Below are 18078 nucleotides of genomic sequence, written 5' to 3'. Positions count from 1 at the left end.
TAGTATCATAGGCCTGGGTGGGGCTAAGCTCTGTTCATTTGAATGGAGCTTAGCCCCGCCCAGGTCATTGATACTAGTCGTGACGTCACTGGGCTTGCGGTAAACAGCGAGAAGGCCGCGGCACTACTGCCAGCGCTGCTGCCTTCTCAAACAGTTGATCGGCAGGGGTCCCGGGTGTCGGACCTCCGCCGATCAGATGCTGATGATCTATCCAGAGGATAGATCATAAGTAAAAAAAAAACTGCAGAACCCCTTTAATGTACCACATACAACCCCATTTGTATAGTTTGAGATAATTTCTATGTGATTTGTGAGTAGACTATGACGGATCAATACGTTTTTGAATAATTAATATTTTTCAAAAGGGACCCCAATTATCTCAAAAACAAGAGCCAATCTAGCAAAACCGATGACATATTTAGAATCATGCTCTAATATAAGTGGCAATAAAGGTAGTGTTCACCAGTGTTATTAGTAGAACATTTAGGTGTATTTCTAGTCCAAAAACAGCTGCTTATATTGACAGATATGCTTACGGTATTTTAAACTTGAAAATGCACCCATGGAGACGGATAATTTGCCAAATGCACTTTTTCAAAAGACGCACTTACCTTCTGCACATACATCTAGTACCTTGCAAAGTTCCAAAAAACAATTTCAAGGAAAAGTACACCCCTTCATCTAGCTAAAAAGTGTCATGGTAAACAAAGAATATGTGAACACAGCCCATAATCAAATTCATTCTGGATAATTTTTGCTTGTATGCTTATCTTTTAGGTTGAGTTTTCACATTTAGGTTTTTGATGTAATTATTGAAGCCAAAGCCAGAAACAGAGGATGCATATAAAGGGAAGACTAAGGCCCCTTGCAGACGAGCGTGTCCGGGTTAGGTCCGGATGCGTCCCGGTGCATTGCGTGCAATGTGTTTTGCACGCGCGTGATAAAAAACTGACTGTGGTACCCAGACCCAAACTTCTTCACAGAAGTTCAGGTTTGGGTTAGTTGTAGTGTAGATTGTATTAATTCCCCTTATAACATGGTTATAAGGGAAAATAATAGCATTCTGAATACAGAATGCATAGTAAAATAGGGCTGGAGGGGTTAAAAAAAACTTTAACTCACCTTAATCCACTTGTTCGCGCAGCCGGCATCTCTTCTGTCTTCATCTGTGAGCAATAGGACCTTTGATGACGTCACTGCGTTCATCACAAGTGGATTAAGGTGAGTTTTTTTTTTGTTTTTTTTTAACCCCTCCAGCCCTATTTTACTATGCATTCTGTATTCAGAATGCTATTATTTTCCCTTATAACCATGTTATAAGGGGAAATAATAATAATCGGGTCCCCATCCCGATCGTCACCTAGCAACCGTACGTGAAAATCGCACCGCATCCGCACTTGCTTGCGGATGCTTGCGATTTTCACGCAACCCCAATCATTTCTATGGGGCCTGCGTTACGTGAAAAACGCACAAAGAGGAGCATGCTGCGATTTTCACGCAACGCACAAGTGATGTGTGAAAATCACCGCTTGTGTGCACAGCCCCATAGAAATGAATGGGTCAGGATTCAGCGCGGGTGCAATGCGTTCAACTGACGCATTGCACCCGCGCGGAATACTCGCCCATGTGAAATGGGCCTTATAGTTTTAGGTAATCCTGAAATCTTGGACAAACAAGACCCTGCAGCAGAAATGTATGTGAATACCCAGCACTGATTGCAAAAAAAAATAATATAATAATCATAATGCCAGCAGTCTGCAAAATAAAATACATTGCAATTCAAACACATCAAACTACACTAACACTATACTTCAGCAATCTAATGTGATTGTAAATCCGACAAATTTTGTGCAGAGAAATCTGGTAAACAAAGTAGAACATTTTTCAGTCACTGAAACTGAATATTGGTATTGTGGATGCTATATAAAACAAGCCCTGTATTGCTGTAAAGCTACTTCTGAATATGCATTACTTTTCTGTGGCATTCATAAGGCTGCTCAATAGTCCTGGCATGATACCCACACATAGGCTGACATGACAGGCTTAGTCATATATGTAAGCAAACACCCTAATGTGATCATACAGCTTTGGTTTTGTAGCACCAGTTACAATGAAGTCACTGTCATACACTGTAAAAGAAGGGAAATTATATGATGGAGACATCTTCCTTTTTAGAATTTTCTGCTGTGCCTGGTGTTAATGCACTGGCAGCACTATCCAGAATTTTCTCTTCAGCCTCTTTATCCAGCTCTTTTTTCGTCTCCTTTAAAGTCCTTTCATGTATCCAAGGGATAAGGCACAAGATAAATCCACCAATGATTGGGGGGATACCCGCCAAATAAAATGCTATATCGTAAGAACCAAGTTTGTCACGCAAAAAACCTTGAAGAGACAATAAATTATGGAATGAATCAGTCACCAATCAGTACTTTCATGTATGTTAAAAAATAAATAAATGATGCCATTGTTTGACAATGTCAACCATTAAACATACTAAAGGCGGTCTTCTGAGACCTAGCTTTTATTCTCCCCATTCCTAGTTTGCAAACCTAAATGACTTAAATGCATTTAGAAGTGTGGCTCTGACTGAGTTTATCTAGCAGATCACATCACTGCAGTGGAGCTCGTTTTTTTCTAGAACTGATGGTGGGCCATATATCAATCAATAGCCTTGGTTCGGGAATCCACTACCCGAATGCACTTCATCAGTGACATCCTGTTAAGGGGGCTGGATCTACTTCTCCCTGCAAGTGTGCACACATGGTGGCATTAGTGTGCTGTTCCACACATGCTCAGTAGATTACAAAGAAAAAGGTGGTCAGTCAGCACATCCAAAAGCGCAGGGGCACGTTGCTATGGCTGAGAACAAGACTGTCAAACAAAACAAGCAATGCAACAGCTCACTGCAAACCAAATAAGGTACAAAATTGCATCATAATTGCAAATGCTGAACTAATAAGTTAGAGATACTTGGCAAATCGTTTTGTACAAAATTATTTGAGCCCGTCTGCCGAACGTCAAGGCAATCTCTAGTTAGACGGGTTCCTAACACTAAATCTCTAACTTATTAGTTCAGCATTTGCAATTATGATGCAATTTTGTACTTTATTTGGTTTGCAGTGAGCTGTTGCATTTCTTGTTTTGTTTGACAGTCATGCTCAGTAGATTGTAAGTATAAATGGCATACAGGCAGTTTATTCATGGGAACCTGCAGTTTTTGCCTCAGACTCATTATTGCATAAAAAACAAGGTGGGCTCATTACACCCCTTTTAATAAGATAGATTAGAAATAAAATATATAACATAAAGGCTATGGAAACCTTCGCCTTACATAGAATCAGGCAGCTGCTCTGATGGCTGGATTTGTAGCCCTTATCTCTGAACTTCTGACAGCTCAGTAGACTGTAACTGTAAACAGGCAGTTGAATTATGGGACCTGCAGTTTTCACCTCACACTCAGAAGCGAATAAGAAATGCAAGTGTTACCTGCTCATTACACCCATCCTGATAACATAAAGGCTATGGGCACCTTCCCTTTAAAGAAAATCCATCTGGCAGCTGCTCTGATGGCTGGATGTGTAGCCCTTATCTCTGAACTCCTGACCGCTCAGAAATACTCATTATAGGTTCATTCTTATCAAACTGATAATAATCTTAAATAAGTGTTATGAGCTGGCAGGAGTTCAGAGATAAGGACTATACATGGAGCCATCAGAGCAGCTCCCTGACGGATTCTCTGTAAAATGGAAAACAAGATATACTGGAAGGTAAAGCTGTATAACAGAAACAGCTGAACATTTTTTTTGCCCAAAATTTGTAAAATGCAATTATAAAAAATGACCCTGAAGGTGCCTATAGCCTTTAATGAATCAAAGACCCAATAAATGTATTGTGGCTGTTTTAGTGTAAATCTGAAAACAATGATATAACAAGACATTTCAATTTACCTGCAACAGGTGGGCCAACAGTCATAGGAATGGACATAAATCCAAGCAAAAATCCAATTGCTTGAGACACATACTCTGGCCCAACAAGTTCAAATGCGATTGGAGCCATAATACATATGAAGCAGCCATCAAACAGGCCCATGAAGAGACACACAGCAATCAAGCTACCAAAACTGTGGCACAATGGAATCATCATAGACATCAGTCCAATGAAAAAAAAAGATATCACCTGCAGGGAAAAAAATCAAAATAATAAATTAATGGAAATAAATTAATCTATAAACCGCATCAATCATAAAGAAAATAAAGAAATATGTGAAGCCTGTCACATTATAAAACAATACAGAGGCGGACAGAGACAGCAGAGAACCCATGTGCAACAGCAGTATATGGTCCACAGTAACAAAAGACAAGTTAGGTGAAAACCAAAGAACTTGACACCGCATGTGAAGCATTGTGGTGGAACTGCTATGGTTGTTTTGCTGTAGCTCACGATCATAAAATCTACTATCATTTCTTCATTGTATGAGAAGGTGCTTACGAAGATTATAGATCCACCAGACTTGGACAGCACACCTTGACAATGACTTTATACATACCAGTTAAGTCCACCAAGGAATGTCTGAAAATAAAGATATGGAGGGGTTTTCAATGGCAAAGTCAAAACCTGAATCCACCTCCCATCCATGTACTTTTGGAAGAGTTCAAAATGGGCTGTGCATGCAAGAAGTCCTTCACGCATTTTGATTAATTAATGGGAGATTTTAACTTCCCAGACATTGACTGGGGTCATGGTTCTGCCTCAACTGTAAAGGGGAGAAGATTCCTCACCTTTCTGCATGGCCACTTTATTGGCCAGTTTGTTGAAGCTCCCACTAGGGGCAATGCTCTGCTGGATCTGGCAATATCTAATGGTGCAGAGCTTGTTGGAAATGTTACTGTTCAAGAAACATTTGGTAATAGTGACCACAATATAATTATATTCCCCCGAAGTATAATTAGCAAAATCTGGCTGGTAGAGCAAAAACACAGAATTTTAAAAAGGTCAGTTTCAAGTGGCTGAGGGTAGCATTTCAGGGCATAGACTGGGAGCAGCTACTGTCACATAATAATACTTAGGATAAAAGGGAGAGCTTTAAATACACATTCAGTAATTGCACTAAAAAATGTATTCTTTTAAGTAACAAGTATAAACTCCTAAAATTAAACCCCCAATGGCTTACAGCTACTTTAAAAAGGACAATAAATGACAAAAAGGGCATTTAAAAATACAAATCTGAGGGGGCTTAATAAAATCTTTAAAAAGGAGATGAAATCTGCAAAAGAGAGCAAAACAAATCCCCAAAAATTATTTAAATATAAAAATGCTAAAAAACCGAGGTCTGAGCAGGTAGGTCCCCTAAATAACGATAAAGGGGGTTAGTCACTAAAGAAAAGGAAAAGGCAGAGTTACTAAATGTTTTTTTTTAGCTTTGTATATACAAAAGAAGAGAAAGGAGATGATATCGGTGGTGCCAGTGCTGTTAGTACATCCAGTAATATACTCAATTGACTAACTGTAGATATGGTCCAAACTAAGTTAAATAAGGTAAATGTGAAAAAAAACTCCAGGTCCAGATGGATTACACCCAAGAGTCCTTAAAGAGCTCAGTTCAGTCATTGCTGTGTCCTTGTTTATAATTTTTAAAGATTCTCTAGGTACTGGTACAGTGCCAAGTGATTGGCGCAAGACAGATGTGGTGCCCATATTCAGAAAAGGATCTAGGCAAAGCTTTGGTGCGGGTGCCAGAGGTGGCACTCAGAGCTCTCTCTGTGGGCACCCATGCCCTGGAAAAAGTCTATAGTGTACCAATATATCTTAGACTTTTCCTGCCATTCATCAGCACAGGCCGCACTATGAACAGCACAGCACCTATTATAGCTAAATGATAAAGTACATGGAAGATATACTATATTGGCATTCAGGTTAAATTGCAGTGTTGGCACTTTGCGATAAATAAGTGGGTTTTGGGTTGCAGTTTGGGGACTCGGTCTGTAAAAGGTTTGCCATCACTGATCTAGGTCCTCTACATGTAATTATAGACTAGTTAGTTTAACTTCTGGTGTGGCAAAAATGTTTGAAGGACTCTTAAAGGACTATATACAGGAGTATGTGACTGTAAATAATTTTATAAGTTATAACCAACATGGGTTTACAAAGGACAGAAGTTGTCAGACTAACCTGATATGTTTTTATGAGGAGGTGAGTAGTAGCCTAGACAGAGGGCCAGCTGTGGATGTAGTGTTTCTGGATTTTGCAAAGGCTTTTGATACTGTCCCTCATAGATGTTTAACCCTTCGGATACCAGAGGTTTTTTTTCATTTTTGCGTTTTTATTTTTCTTTCCCTTTTTTCTTGAGCAGTAACTTTTTTATTTTTCCGTTCACATAGCTGTATGAGAGCTTATTTTTTACGGAACAAGTTGTACTTTCTAATGCCACCATTTAATATGGCATACAATGTAGTGCGAAGTGAGAATTTTTTTTTAAATGGGGTGGAATTGAAAAAAATAATGCAATTCCTCCACTGTTTTCCAGGTTTTGTTCCTATGGTGTTCTGTTTGCGGCAAAACTGACCTGTGCCCTTCATTCTCTGGGTCAGTACAATTACAACGATACCACATATGTATAAATAGTGTAAAAATATATGTAAACTTTGAGAATTTTTTTTTTTTTTTTACATCACCATATTCTCACCCCCATAACTTTTTTTTTTATAGTTTTAGCTATTGAGCTGTGTGGGGGCTCATTTCTTGTTTTCATTGATACCATTTCGGAGTGTGTGTGACTTTTTAATCACATTTTATTAAATTTTTTGGGTAAGAGAAGCAATGAAAAAATGGCAAATTTTGACCCTTTTATAGGTTACACCATTCGCCGTATTGGAAAAATATTTTATATTTTAATAGTACAGGCGTTTTTCGGTCGCGGTGATACCTATGATGTTTATATTTTTTGTTATTTATATATTTTTTTTATTATTATACAGGAAGGGGGGGGTGATTTAAACTGTTACATTTTTTTTTATATATATTTTTTTAAACTTTTTTGTTGAACGGTGAACGCATTGCACCCGCACTGAATCCGGACCCATTCACTTCAATGGGGCTGTTCAGATGAGCGGTGTTTTTCACGCATTACTTGTGCGTTGAGTGAAAATCGCAGCATGTTCTATTTTCTGCGTTTTTCACGCAACGCAGGCCCCATAGAAATAAATGGGTCTGCGTGAAAATCACAAACATCCGCAAGCAAGTGCGGATGCGGTGCGATTTTCACGCATGGTTGCTAGGAGATGATGTTAGTAAACTGATAAAAGTCAATTTACTGTATTATTTTCCCTTATAACATGGTTATAAAGGAAAATAATAGCATTCTTAATACAGAATGCTTACTAAAATGTGGCTTGAGGGGTTAAAAAATAAAAAAAATTAACTCATCTTATCCTCTTGTTCGCGCAGCCGGCATCATCTTCTTTCTTCTTCTTTCAGGACCTGCAAAAGGACCTTTGATGACGTAATCTTCTATCTTCATTCAGCAGGACCTGCGCTGACGTCACCGCGCTCCCCACGTGATGAGTGCGATTATGCCATCAAAGGTCCTTTTGCAGGTCCTGAAAGAAGAAGAAAGAAGATGATGCTGGCTGCGCGAACAAAAGGATAAGGTGAGTTATTTTATTTTTCTTTAAACACCTCAATCCACATTTTAGTAAGCATTCTGTATTAAGAATGCTATTATTTTCCCTTATAACCATGTTATAAGGGAAAATAATAAAATCTACAGAACACCTAACCCAAACCCGAACTTCTGTGAAGAAGTTCGGGTCTGGGTACCACAATCCGTTTTTTCTCACGCGCATGCAAAACGCATTGCACCCACGCGGAAAAAAATGAGCATCAGAACGCAATCGCAGTGAAAACTGACTGCAATTGAGTGCCTACTCGCGCGGTTTTCCCGCAACGCACATGCGACGCTTCCGGAGAAAATCTGTGACGCCCGTGTGAAAGAGACCTTAGTCTCTTCAGCGAGATCTGGGGTATTGAATTTAATTACTGGCATCCTCATTGGCCACAGAGGATGCCGGTAAGAGGCAGTTATCTCACTTGATCATGGAATCTAAAGGCTTTAATTACCACGATCAGCATTATTGTTTGAAACACGTGCAAGCGGGCGCCATATTTGCCCACTGCTCCAGCGCAGTACATGTACGGCACGGGTAGCGAAAGGGTTAATATGTAAAATAAGGTCTATCGATAGTTTGTAATTGGATTAAAAACTGGCTGAAGGACCGTGTCCAGAGAATTGTGGTCAATGATTCCTATTCAGAATGGACCTTTTAATGACTGCACATTTTGGGGGAGATTTATCAAAACTGGTGTAAAGGAAAACTGATTTAGTTGACCATAGCACCCAATCAGATTCCTCCTTCATTGTTCAGAGCTCCTTTGCCCACTGAAAGGTGGAATCTGATTGGTTGATATGGGCAACTAAGCCAGTTTTACTTTACACCAGTTTTGAATAATCTCCCCAAAATGTGCAGTCATTAAAAGGTCAATTCCTTGCCCGTGTCTTGCAAAGCAATCAGCAAAATAGGGTTGAAGATATGTTGCAGTAGACATAAGCCTTTGTAATGCAGTCTGACTGGGAAGTTCAGTGGAATCTGAATTTTGTGATCCCATCGTGGAAGTCGTCTCCTTGTCCAGGGAGTTATCACAACAACTGTGTAATATCTATGAGATATCGAGATTGACAAAATCATCTGATAAGGCAGAGTAAGTGAAGCCTGCTTGATGACAGGAATTACATCTATGTTGCTCGGTACAAAATAGGGAACTTTCCTTTCTCTGAACAACAGATAGGACAGACACGGGAGGTAAGTATTGCATTACCTGTAAATAGACTTTCTTGACACCTGGAATGTAATCTGCAACTCTGCCGAAAACAAGCCTTCCAACCCCAGATGTAACGCCGATACATAGCAACAAAACCTCTACCTTGACCTCAGTTCCCAGACGCTCCGAAACATGTTTGATCTGTAGATGAATGGAAAAAGCAAGAGTTAAGCCCCTTCAAATGAGCGAGTTTTTAGCGGGGGTGCAATGCGTGACGTGAACGCATAGCACCCGCACTGAATCCTGACCCAATCATTTCAATGGGTCTGTGTACATGTGCGTTTTTGTCACGCATCAGTTCTGTGTTGCGTGAAAAACGCAGCATGTTCTATATTCTGCGTTTTTCAATCAGCCCTGGCCCCATAGAAGTGAATGGGGCTTCAGTGAAAAACGCATTGCATCCGGAAGCAAGTGTGGATGTAATGCGTTTTTCACTGATGGTTGCTAGAAGATGCTGTTTGTAAACCTTTGCACCCGCGTGGAAAAAAATTAACGCAATTGCAGACAAGACTGGCTGAACTTTCTTGCGAAATGGTGCGAGTTTCACTGGACGCATCCGGACCTAATCCGTCACTTATACACCTGAATTTTAGCCCTGGCATTTTCCCTATAAAAAAAAAATAAAAAAACATCTGAATAAGTGCTTTCATTTTTGTTTTGGATGTTTATTTTTGTGGCGTTTTTTTTGCGCACAGTGTGGGTTATATACTAAAAACTGGCATCTCACAAGCTAATCTTAGAAAAAACCCTGCAGGCAGAAGATCTGACCAATTTATTAAAGGGGTTGTCCGCTTCTTACTATTGACGACCTATCCTGAGGATATCCTATCCTCCTGGCACCCTTCAGCTGTTTGAATCACTTCTATGGAATGGCTCCTCCTGTTCAAGTGAATAGGACAGAGCCATCCTGTAGTGTTTTCTAGTGGTGCCTGTGCGAACTCGCTCCAAGAATGGACATGCCCATTCCTCGTGCGGTCCGTAAAATCACACGTAAATAATCAACAGTTGCATGAATGGCAGCGCAGGCTCCAATTAAAATGGCGTGAAAAAATATTTTAAATATCCAATAATCTCGTTAACATAGGGGAGTGCCAAGCCTGGGTAGAACCCGACAGACTGTGGATCGTACAGACCTATATCTTTGCTAAATTGTGACATAAAAATATTGGTTAAGGTCCTGGCAATGCACCTGTTCCAAGTTCTCCCTGATATTATACATGCTGATCAGTCAGGCTTTATGCTTGAAAAGAGTACGGATAGTAACTTACATAGGATCTATACTAATCTTTCCCTTACTGAAGATAACTGTGGTATGCGTACATTAGTTTTTATAGATCAGGGGGGCTAAGGCCCCCTGCATGCACGAACATGGGCAGCCACAGCGGATCGCAAAAAGATAGAACATGTCCTATCTTTTTGCGGAAGTACGGGACGGACCATTCCGTATCTCCGGATTTGCGGACCCATTCAAGTAAATGGGTCCGCATCCGTGATGCGGAATGCCAACGGAACGGCACCCGTGTATTGCGAATCCGCAAATGCGGTCCACAATACAGCAACGGGAAGCACACGTGTGCAGGGGGCCTAAGGCCTTTGACTCTGTGGAGTGAAGATACTTATGGGCAGTGATGGATCTCTAGGTTTGGCCAAACGTTCCTTCATTGGGTTCAACTCCTCCTGCTGCATGGAAATGCAGCCCTCATCTCCTTTGACAATCAGGCAATTATCAGGAACATTTCTTTCAGTCACGATAATTGCCTGAAACATTGTTTAAAATTGTCTAAGGCCCCTTTCACACGGGCGAGTATTCTGCGCGGATGCGATGCGGGAGGTGAACGCATTGCACCCGCACTGTATCCTGACCCATTCATTTCTATGGGGCTGTTCACATGAGCGGTGATTTTCACGCATCACTTGTGCGTTGCGTGAAAATCGCAGCATGCTCCTCTTTGTGCGTTTTTCACGTAACGCAGGCCCCATAGAAATTAATGGGGTTGCGTGAAAATCGCAAGCATCCGCAAGCAAGTGCGGATGCGGTGCGATTTTCACACACGGTTGCTAGGAGACGATCGGGATGGAGACCCAATCATTATTATTTTCCCTTATAACATGGTTATAAGGGAAAATAATAGCATTCTGAATACAGGATGCATAGTAAAACATCGCTGCAATAGGACCTGTGGTGACGTCACTCCGGTCATCACATGATCCATCACATGATCTTTTACCATGGTGATGGATTATTTGATGACCGGAATGACGTCACCACAGGTCCTGTTGCTGCACAGAGATCAGATGAAGACAGAAGGAGATGCCGGGCTACACGAGCAAGTGGACTAAGGTGAGTTAATTTTTTTTTATTTATTTTTTTAACCCCTCCAGCGATGTTTTACTATGCATTCTGTATTCAGAATGCTATTATTTTCCCTTATAACCATGTTGTAAGGGAAAATAATACAATCTACAGAACGCTGATCCCAAGCCTGAACTTCTGTGAAGAAGTTCGGGTTTCGGTACCAAACACGCGCAATTTTTCTCACGCGAGTGCAAAACACAATGTTTTGCACTCGCGCTGAAAAATCGCGGGTGTTCCCGTAACGCACCCGCACATTTTCCCGTAACGCCCATCTGAAAGAGGCCTAAAAGGACTAACTGATTTGACACTTGGCAATCAGCTTCTTTTTTGGGAACCATTCTAACAAAACAAGATTGTCCAAAGTGTACAACCCCTTTAAAAAACTTTGCAGCTATGTAATCGATGTTTAAAAAGACACACATTCATCTAGATAAAAGGGTTGTCAAGATCATTAAAATTTCTTAAAAATAACTTGGAATGGTATAAGTTAAGTAATACTCATCTCACCGTTTGCATGCTGCTCCAATTCCGAAGCTTCCCCCACTGGTCTCTCCTTCCTGGTCCCTCTCAACACAGGAAATGTGACCACTCAGCTAAACACTGGCCATAGCAGTGACCTGGTTCAACCAGTGCTTGGCTGATTGGTCATTTCCCGTGAACAAAACTGGATCAGCAAGGTATTGGTAAAATAAGTATGACTTATTTAATTATTTTACAAAATTCTGAACCATTTATAAAATAATTTTAAACATTTTAAAGATGGTGGACAAGTCCTTCAGGCTGGAGGAACATGACGACAGTCACACACAGTGGCACTACCAAAGATCATGAGATTTATTGCAACTCTCAGGTTGTGGCCACAACTACCTGCAATTCATGCTGCACTACACTGCAAAACCTTTGGCCACGTGGTATCTGTGGCACTCAAAGTCACCATGTAGCCCCAGCCTAAGGCTACATGCACACGACCGTATGTGTTTTGTGGTCCGCAAAAAAAACGGATGACGTTCTGTATGGCATCCGTTTGTAATAATGCCTATTGTTGTCCGCAAACTATAAAAAAATAATAGGACATGCACTATTTTTTTTGCAGAGCAACGGAACGGACATACTGATGCGGACAGCACACGGTGTGCTGTCCGCGTTTTTTGCGGACCCATTGAAATGAATGGGTCCGCATCCTATCCGCAAAAAAAACGGATCGGACACGGAAACAAAATCTGGTTCGTGTGCATGAGGCCTAAAACCTCATTATCATGTATAAATGGTACAAAGAAAGGCACAAATTGTTGTTAAGTGGGTGAAAATAAGACTGTTGTGTAGGCCATCACTTACCAAGTGAACGTAAGGCACAAAATAGCCAAAAAGTGCTGCTGGAATTCCAAATGCCCATATGCAATAAGTCTTGTATTTGAAGATGTGGAAATTGAAGATCTTTTTACGCCTGTTGCTGCTTCTAGTAGGCAACAGTGGCTTGTAGGTAAATCCAGCCAAAAAGAGCACAAATATCAAGACACATAATACACGCAGTGTATTATAAAATTCTATTTTTTCAAGCAAATAAGTGAGCAGAAAGGGCAGTGACACAGTAAACAGGCTGCTGCCTGCTGTGACAATACCATTTACTAGACCCAAGCGCTTTTTAAAGTAGTGTCCCAAGATCACCAGGGATGGCTGGTAAGCAAATGAGCAGCCACAGGCAAATAAAATTCCATAAGTAAAATAAAGAGGCTCCAAGCTCCTATAGCAAAAGAAAAACAGGTAAGAAATGAAATCCTAGCAACAACAAAAAATGTCACACTTATCCATTTAGACAATATCAGAATACAGAATGCCAAGCCACTATGAACAGAAGTAGAGATGACTAAACAAAGGCAAGTGGTTTGGCGGAAGAAAATACAGAAGCAGTAGTGCAGTGTACAATAAGTCAATATATATACGGAAGCACACGTGATTCAGCCCCAGTTGTGTACATAGTTGTTAGGAGTTTGTGTGAGACCTTCATTTCCTTTGGGCAATAAAGAAACCTACTAAGAAGTCCGAGGCTCTGTGACAACATATTGCTTGTGATGTTTTATGATACAAGCAGCAGCATGGTGGCTCAGTGGTTAGTACTGGTGCCTTGCAGAGCTGGGGTCCTAGGCTTCATTCCAGCTAAGGACAACATCTGCATGGAGTTCGTATGTTCTCCCCTTTTTTGTGTGGGTTTCCTCCTTGGTACGCTTTCCTCCCACACTTGAAAGACATACTGCTAGGGACCTTAGATTGTGAGCACCACTGGGGACAGTGAGTGATGATGATGATTGTAAAGCACCGTGGAATATGCTAGCGCTATATAAGTGAGTAAAATAAGTAAATATTATCCCATATGTCATCACAGTGCAAATACAGATGTGACATATTATGCATAATTGTAGTAACAGAGGAGAGAATTTACAAATTCTCCACTAGAAGGCGCTGGAATGGAGCATTGGTAAATAGGTGACTTTTTTCTTAATGGTAAACACTTTCAGGGCCATAACTAAAATTGCTTTGGACAACCGCTAAAAAGGCACTCCCACAAAATGTTTTAATCTCTGTCCTGTTAGAAAGGTACATGATGTAAACTATAATGAAGGTAATTTTCTTACCAGTGACTGTATTTGTGAGTTATCCCCTCACTTCTGATCCTCAGCTGTGTCATGTGACTGACACTCTGACTCTTCAAATAACACAGCATCTTATGTGTGGACAGGAGGCCAGTTTCTGTATATATTCCTATGGGAGCCTCAATGGAAGTCTCATAGGAATGAATAGAGAAGTAACTGACTTCCTGTCCGGTGTAAGTTGGAGATCAGAGTATTGGTCACATGACACAGCTATAGATCAGAAGGGAGGTTATAACTCACAAACACAGTCACCGGTAAAAAAAAATTACCTTCACTACAGTTTATATAATCTACCTTTCACTTCCACAAAAAAAACTGTGGGAGTTCTTCTTTAAAAGCTTCATTCATAGTGCGCTTTTACATTTATAAGGCTTGTAAGAACCAATTTTTCATTATTCAGTATGGTGACAGTTCTTGATTAATTAGAAGTCAGTAAAAATCATACTATCTATGAAGGGATTTCCTCACTGTACTGCAAGTGCAATAATTCATAATTTTTTATGAAAACCAATGAAAATACATTATTCATGTTTGGTCAATCAATATACGGAGATTATGTAACACACATTAAAACGTGACGGCTGTGATTTGTTTAGCTAACAAATGATAAAAAAACTTACTTGACAAAAGAACTTGAAAAAAGGCCAATAATGGCAACTGCAGCACCAATAACTGCGGTCTTTCGACATCCAAACATGTCCGTAAATACGCTGACCACAGGGGAACAGAAGAATATCATTCCCATTGATAGCGAGTTCACCCATGCTGTGGGGGAAAAATAGGAACCAACGTTATAAACAGATAATAGATTAAACCACTGCTATGTACTAACGCTGAAGAGCAAATTAGTAAATTAATCCTAAATATGAGCAAATGTGTACATGGGTTTAGAAAATATACTTCTACATAGGATTGTAAGAACTGAAAATGTCATCATTCTTTCATGTTCTGTGGAGATTCCAATGATCACATGAGATATTTCACTATCTACAGCACTGGAGTCTACTGTTTGTAAGGAAATTGTCTAGTTTCTGCACTGTGCCATAATCAAAAGAAAAGGGACCTTCTTCTCTTGGTCACATGCAACCTTTACTGTGCGACTGGAATGTATAAGTCTACCCTGGAGGATGTCCTGTGGTGGTCCAGCTTTGGTGACCACCAAGAAAGATGAAAAGATGAGAATGATGAACCCGTGGGAATCACAACACAAGTCCAATAAGAATTGTGAATGAAGCACCGTAGGAAATCCTTTATTACTCTTATGTGTAGCCACACATATTCCACCATACTCCCTTAGAGCTGATAGCAACTCTTAAAAGGGGGTTATCCTACCATGACAACCCTTGTCCAAATACCCTAGAAAGGGTATGGGCATCATTTAGCTCCTCTATGTGCCAGAATGGAGAGCTGCTCTGTATCAATGGCTGGTATGAGCTGCTGCATTTCCCCTGACGCTTTTCGTCAGACCTGCTGCAATGGGATCTGTCAGCTCCAAAACACCCCCCAAACTAGAGTAAGCGGTGTACAGTGTAAGTGGTGCTGAGTCCGCTTATGTAATTTTTATCTTCATGCTCACTGCCATTCCGATGCTTTGCTCCCACAAACCACTAGTAAAATGCATCGACAGGACTCCTCTGTGAGTCCTCTACATTATGTGTGTGAGCTCAGGAGTCCTCTCAATGCATTTTACTGCTGGTTTGTGAGAGCACAGTTTCAGCACGCAAGTGAGTATGAAGAAAAATTACATAATCGGACTCGGCATCACCACTTACAATACACACCACTTACTCAAGTTTGAGGGGGGGGGTTTCGGAGCCAACAGGTTCCCTTTAAAAAAAAAAAAAAGTGGGGTGTGTTCTTGAGACAACCCCTTAAAAGTTATTTTTTTATTTTTCATTTATTCTTATTGTTAGAACTAAAAAGTAGTATTGTAATGGATCGGTTGATGGACTACAATAATACTATGCCAACTCGAACGAATTTACATCATTTCCTCCACCAGTTTATATTAGCTGTAAAACAAGAAAAAGAGCCTCAAGAAAACACTAACTAGAGGTGTGAACAAAGCCTAACTGGTATAGAGTGGAACATACAAAATTCACAAACCATGTGCTGCAAGAATGCTTCTCCTGACCAGAAGATGGCGCACTAACCGCAGAGCTATGACAAACTCCTGAATCAGCTGCTGATACCATAGCAATATATCCCTCTGCAAGTAGTACGCAAGAGGGCTGGCAACCCCATTACCTCCATTAAAGCCATATTATGCACATGATAATCACAGCCTCACCTTCAGAGGTCGCACTACATTTTTTCCAGAAGAGTAAAAATACTCCTCTTAACAATTTTGAGGAGTATTTTTAGCCGAGGAGGAGTACAAATTTTGTGGTAATTCACATATATAATGCATAGGCCCACATAACGTTATGAGGCTAATATTTATGCAGAGAAACCATTGCTAGTCTCCCATGCAGAAATAAATGTAGACAATTTTACATTTATCCAACATCATACACCAGGGATCAGCAACCTCCGACACTCCAGATGTTCTGAAACTACAACTCCCAGAAAGCTTCATTCACTTCTGTGGGAGTTAGAAGAACAGCCAAGCATGTTTGCATGCTGGGAGTTGTAGTTTCACAGCATCTTGAGTGGCAAAGGTTGCTGATCCCTGTCATACACTAAACATAAGACCACTGCTGCCATACACAGCGCCCACCTGATGCTGCCATTCACAGCGCCCACCTGATGCTCCCATACACAGCGCCCACCTGATGCTGCCATACACAGCGCCCACCTGAGGCTGCCATACACAGCGCCCACCTGAGGCTGCCATACACAGCGCCCACCTGACGCTGCCATACACAGCGCCCACCTGACGCTGCCATACACAGCGCCCACCTGATGCTGCCATACACAGCGCCCACCTGATGCTGCCATACACAGCGCCCACCTGACGCTGCCATACACAGCGCCCACCTGACGCTGCCATACACAGCGCCCACCTGACGCTGCCATACACAGCACACACCTGACGCTGCCATACACAGCGCCCACCTGACGCTGCCATACACAGCGCCCACCTGACGCTGCCATACACAGCACACACCTGACGCTGCCATACACAGCGCCCACCTAACACTACTATATACATATTACATACACAGCTCTACCACGTGCCCAATACACAGATAGTTTACTATATACACATTGCACACACAGCTCTGCTACATGTCCATTACACAGATAGAACTACTGTCTGCACATTACACACAGCAAACTGTACAATAGACTGGTTACACTGACGTAGCCCTGCTTTATACACACCTTCCACACATAAAGTACCTCTGCATTCGCCACCAGCACAGTCCTACAGGGAGCCTGTGTTCCCCTAACTCCTCCCACACACATGGCTAATCACATGACTGTGACATCACCACAGGTCCTGTAACCACAATGTAGTGTTTAGTCCAGACTCTGGAGATGACAGGGCTTCTGAGAGAGGCGGGCTTCATGTGTGCTGGACCTGGCAGCTTCTGATACAGCGCTTTTTCCAGGGAGTAACATGGCCTCTATGACGCTGTACAGGTGTTATTGCGACTTCTCCCCACCTTATTGTTGCTACTGTCAATATATAAAACTGTAGGCACCCCTGATTTTACCATTATAAGGGCTCATGCACACAAAACGTTGTTTGGTTCTGCATCCAAGCCGCATTTTTCGTGTGCCGTCCGCATCTGTTGCTCCATTTCGTGGGGCAGGAAAAAAAAATAGAACATGTCCTATTCTAGTCTGTTTTGCAGACAAGGATAGACATTTCTATTATGGGGGACCCATTGCAGAACGAACACTGGTGGCATCCGTGTTTTATGTATCCTCAATTTGCGGACTGCAAAACACGGCACGATCGTGTGCACGAGCCCTAAAGCAGACATTGTTGCAGCATGTTAAAGGGATTCTGTCACCTCCTTTTACGATTTTAAGCTGGCACCATCGCTATGTTGACTAAAGTAGCTTATTTCCAGGACTCTTCTTTTTACTTTATTTCGTTTAGTAGTTTTGATGTAAAAGCGATTTTAATGTTATGCTAATTAGGGTCCAAGGTGCCCAGAGGGGCGTTTTTCTCACTCTCCGGTGCCCAGTGACGCCCCCCTGCAGTGCCCAAGACAGCCTCCTGATAGTCAAAACACCTCCCACAGC

At 41.4% G+C, this 18078-nt stretch overlaps 1 protein-coding gene across 1 annotated transcript in view; it reads right to left on the bottom strand.

Annotated features, from left to right (window-relative positions):
* Nucleotides 1-1634: 1634 nt before the first annotated feature.
* The window catches only part of SLC16A10 (solute carrier family 16 member 10), a 92538-nt gene continuing 76094 nt past the window's right edge, over nucleotides 1635-18078 (bottom strand). The window contains exons 2-6 of the mRNA XM_040428884.1: nucleotides 14499-14643; nucleotides 12566-12971; nucleotides 8872-9015; nucleotides 3948-4176; nucleotides 1635-2382 (exon numbers count right to left, since the gene is read on the bottom strand). Coding sequence (XP_040284818.1) covers nucleotides 2147-2382; nucleotides 3948-4176; nucleotides 8872-9015; nucleotides 12566-12971; nucleotides 14499-14643 — 1160 coding nt within the window. The 3' untranslated portion in view covers nucleotides 1635-2146. The remainder of the gene's footprint in view (nucleotides 2383-3947; nucleotides 4177-8871; nucleotides 9016-12565; nucleotides 12972-14498; nucleotides 14644-18078) is intronic.

Source organism: Bufo bufo, chromosome 4, assembly GCF_905171765.1.
Source record: "Bufo bufo chromosome 4, aBufBuf1.1, whole genome shotgun sequence".
NCBI lineage: Eukaryota > Metazoa > Chordata > Amphibia > Anura > Bufonidae > Bufo > Bufo bufo.
This window is presented reverse-complemented; position numbering and strand designations above follow the sequence as displayed.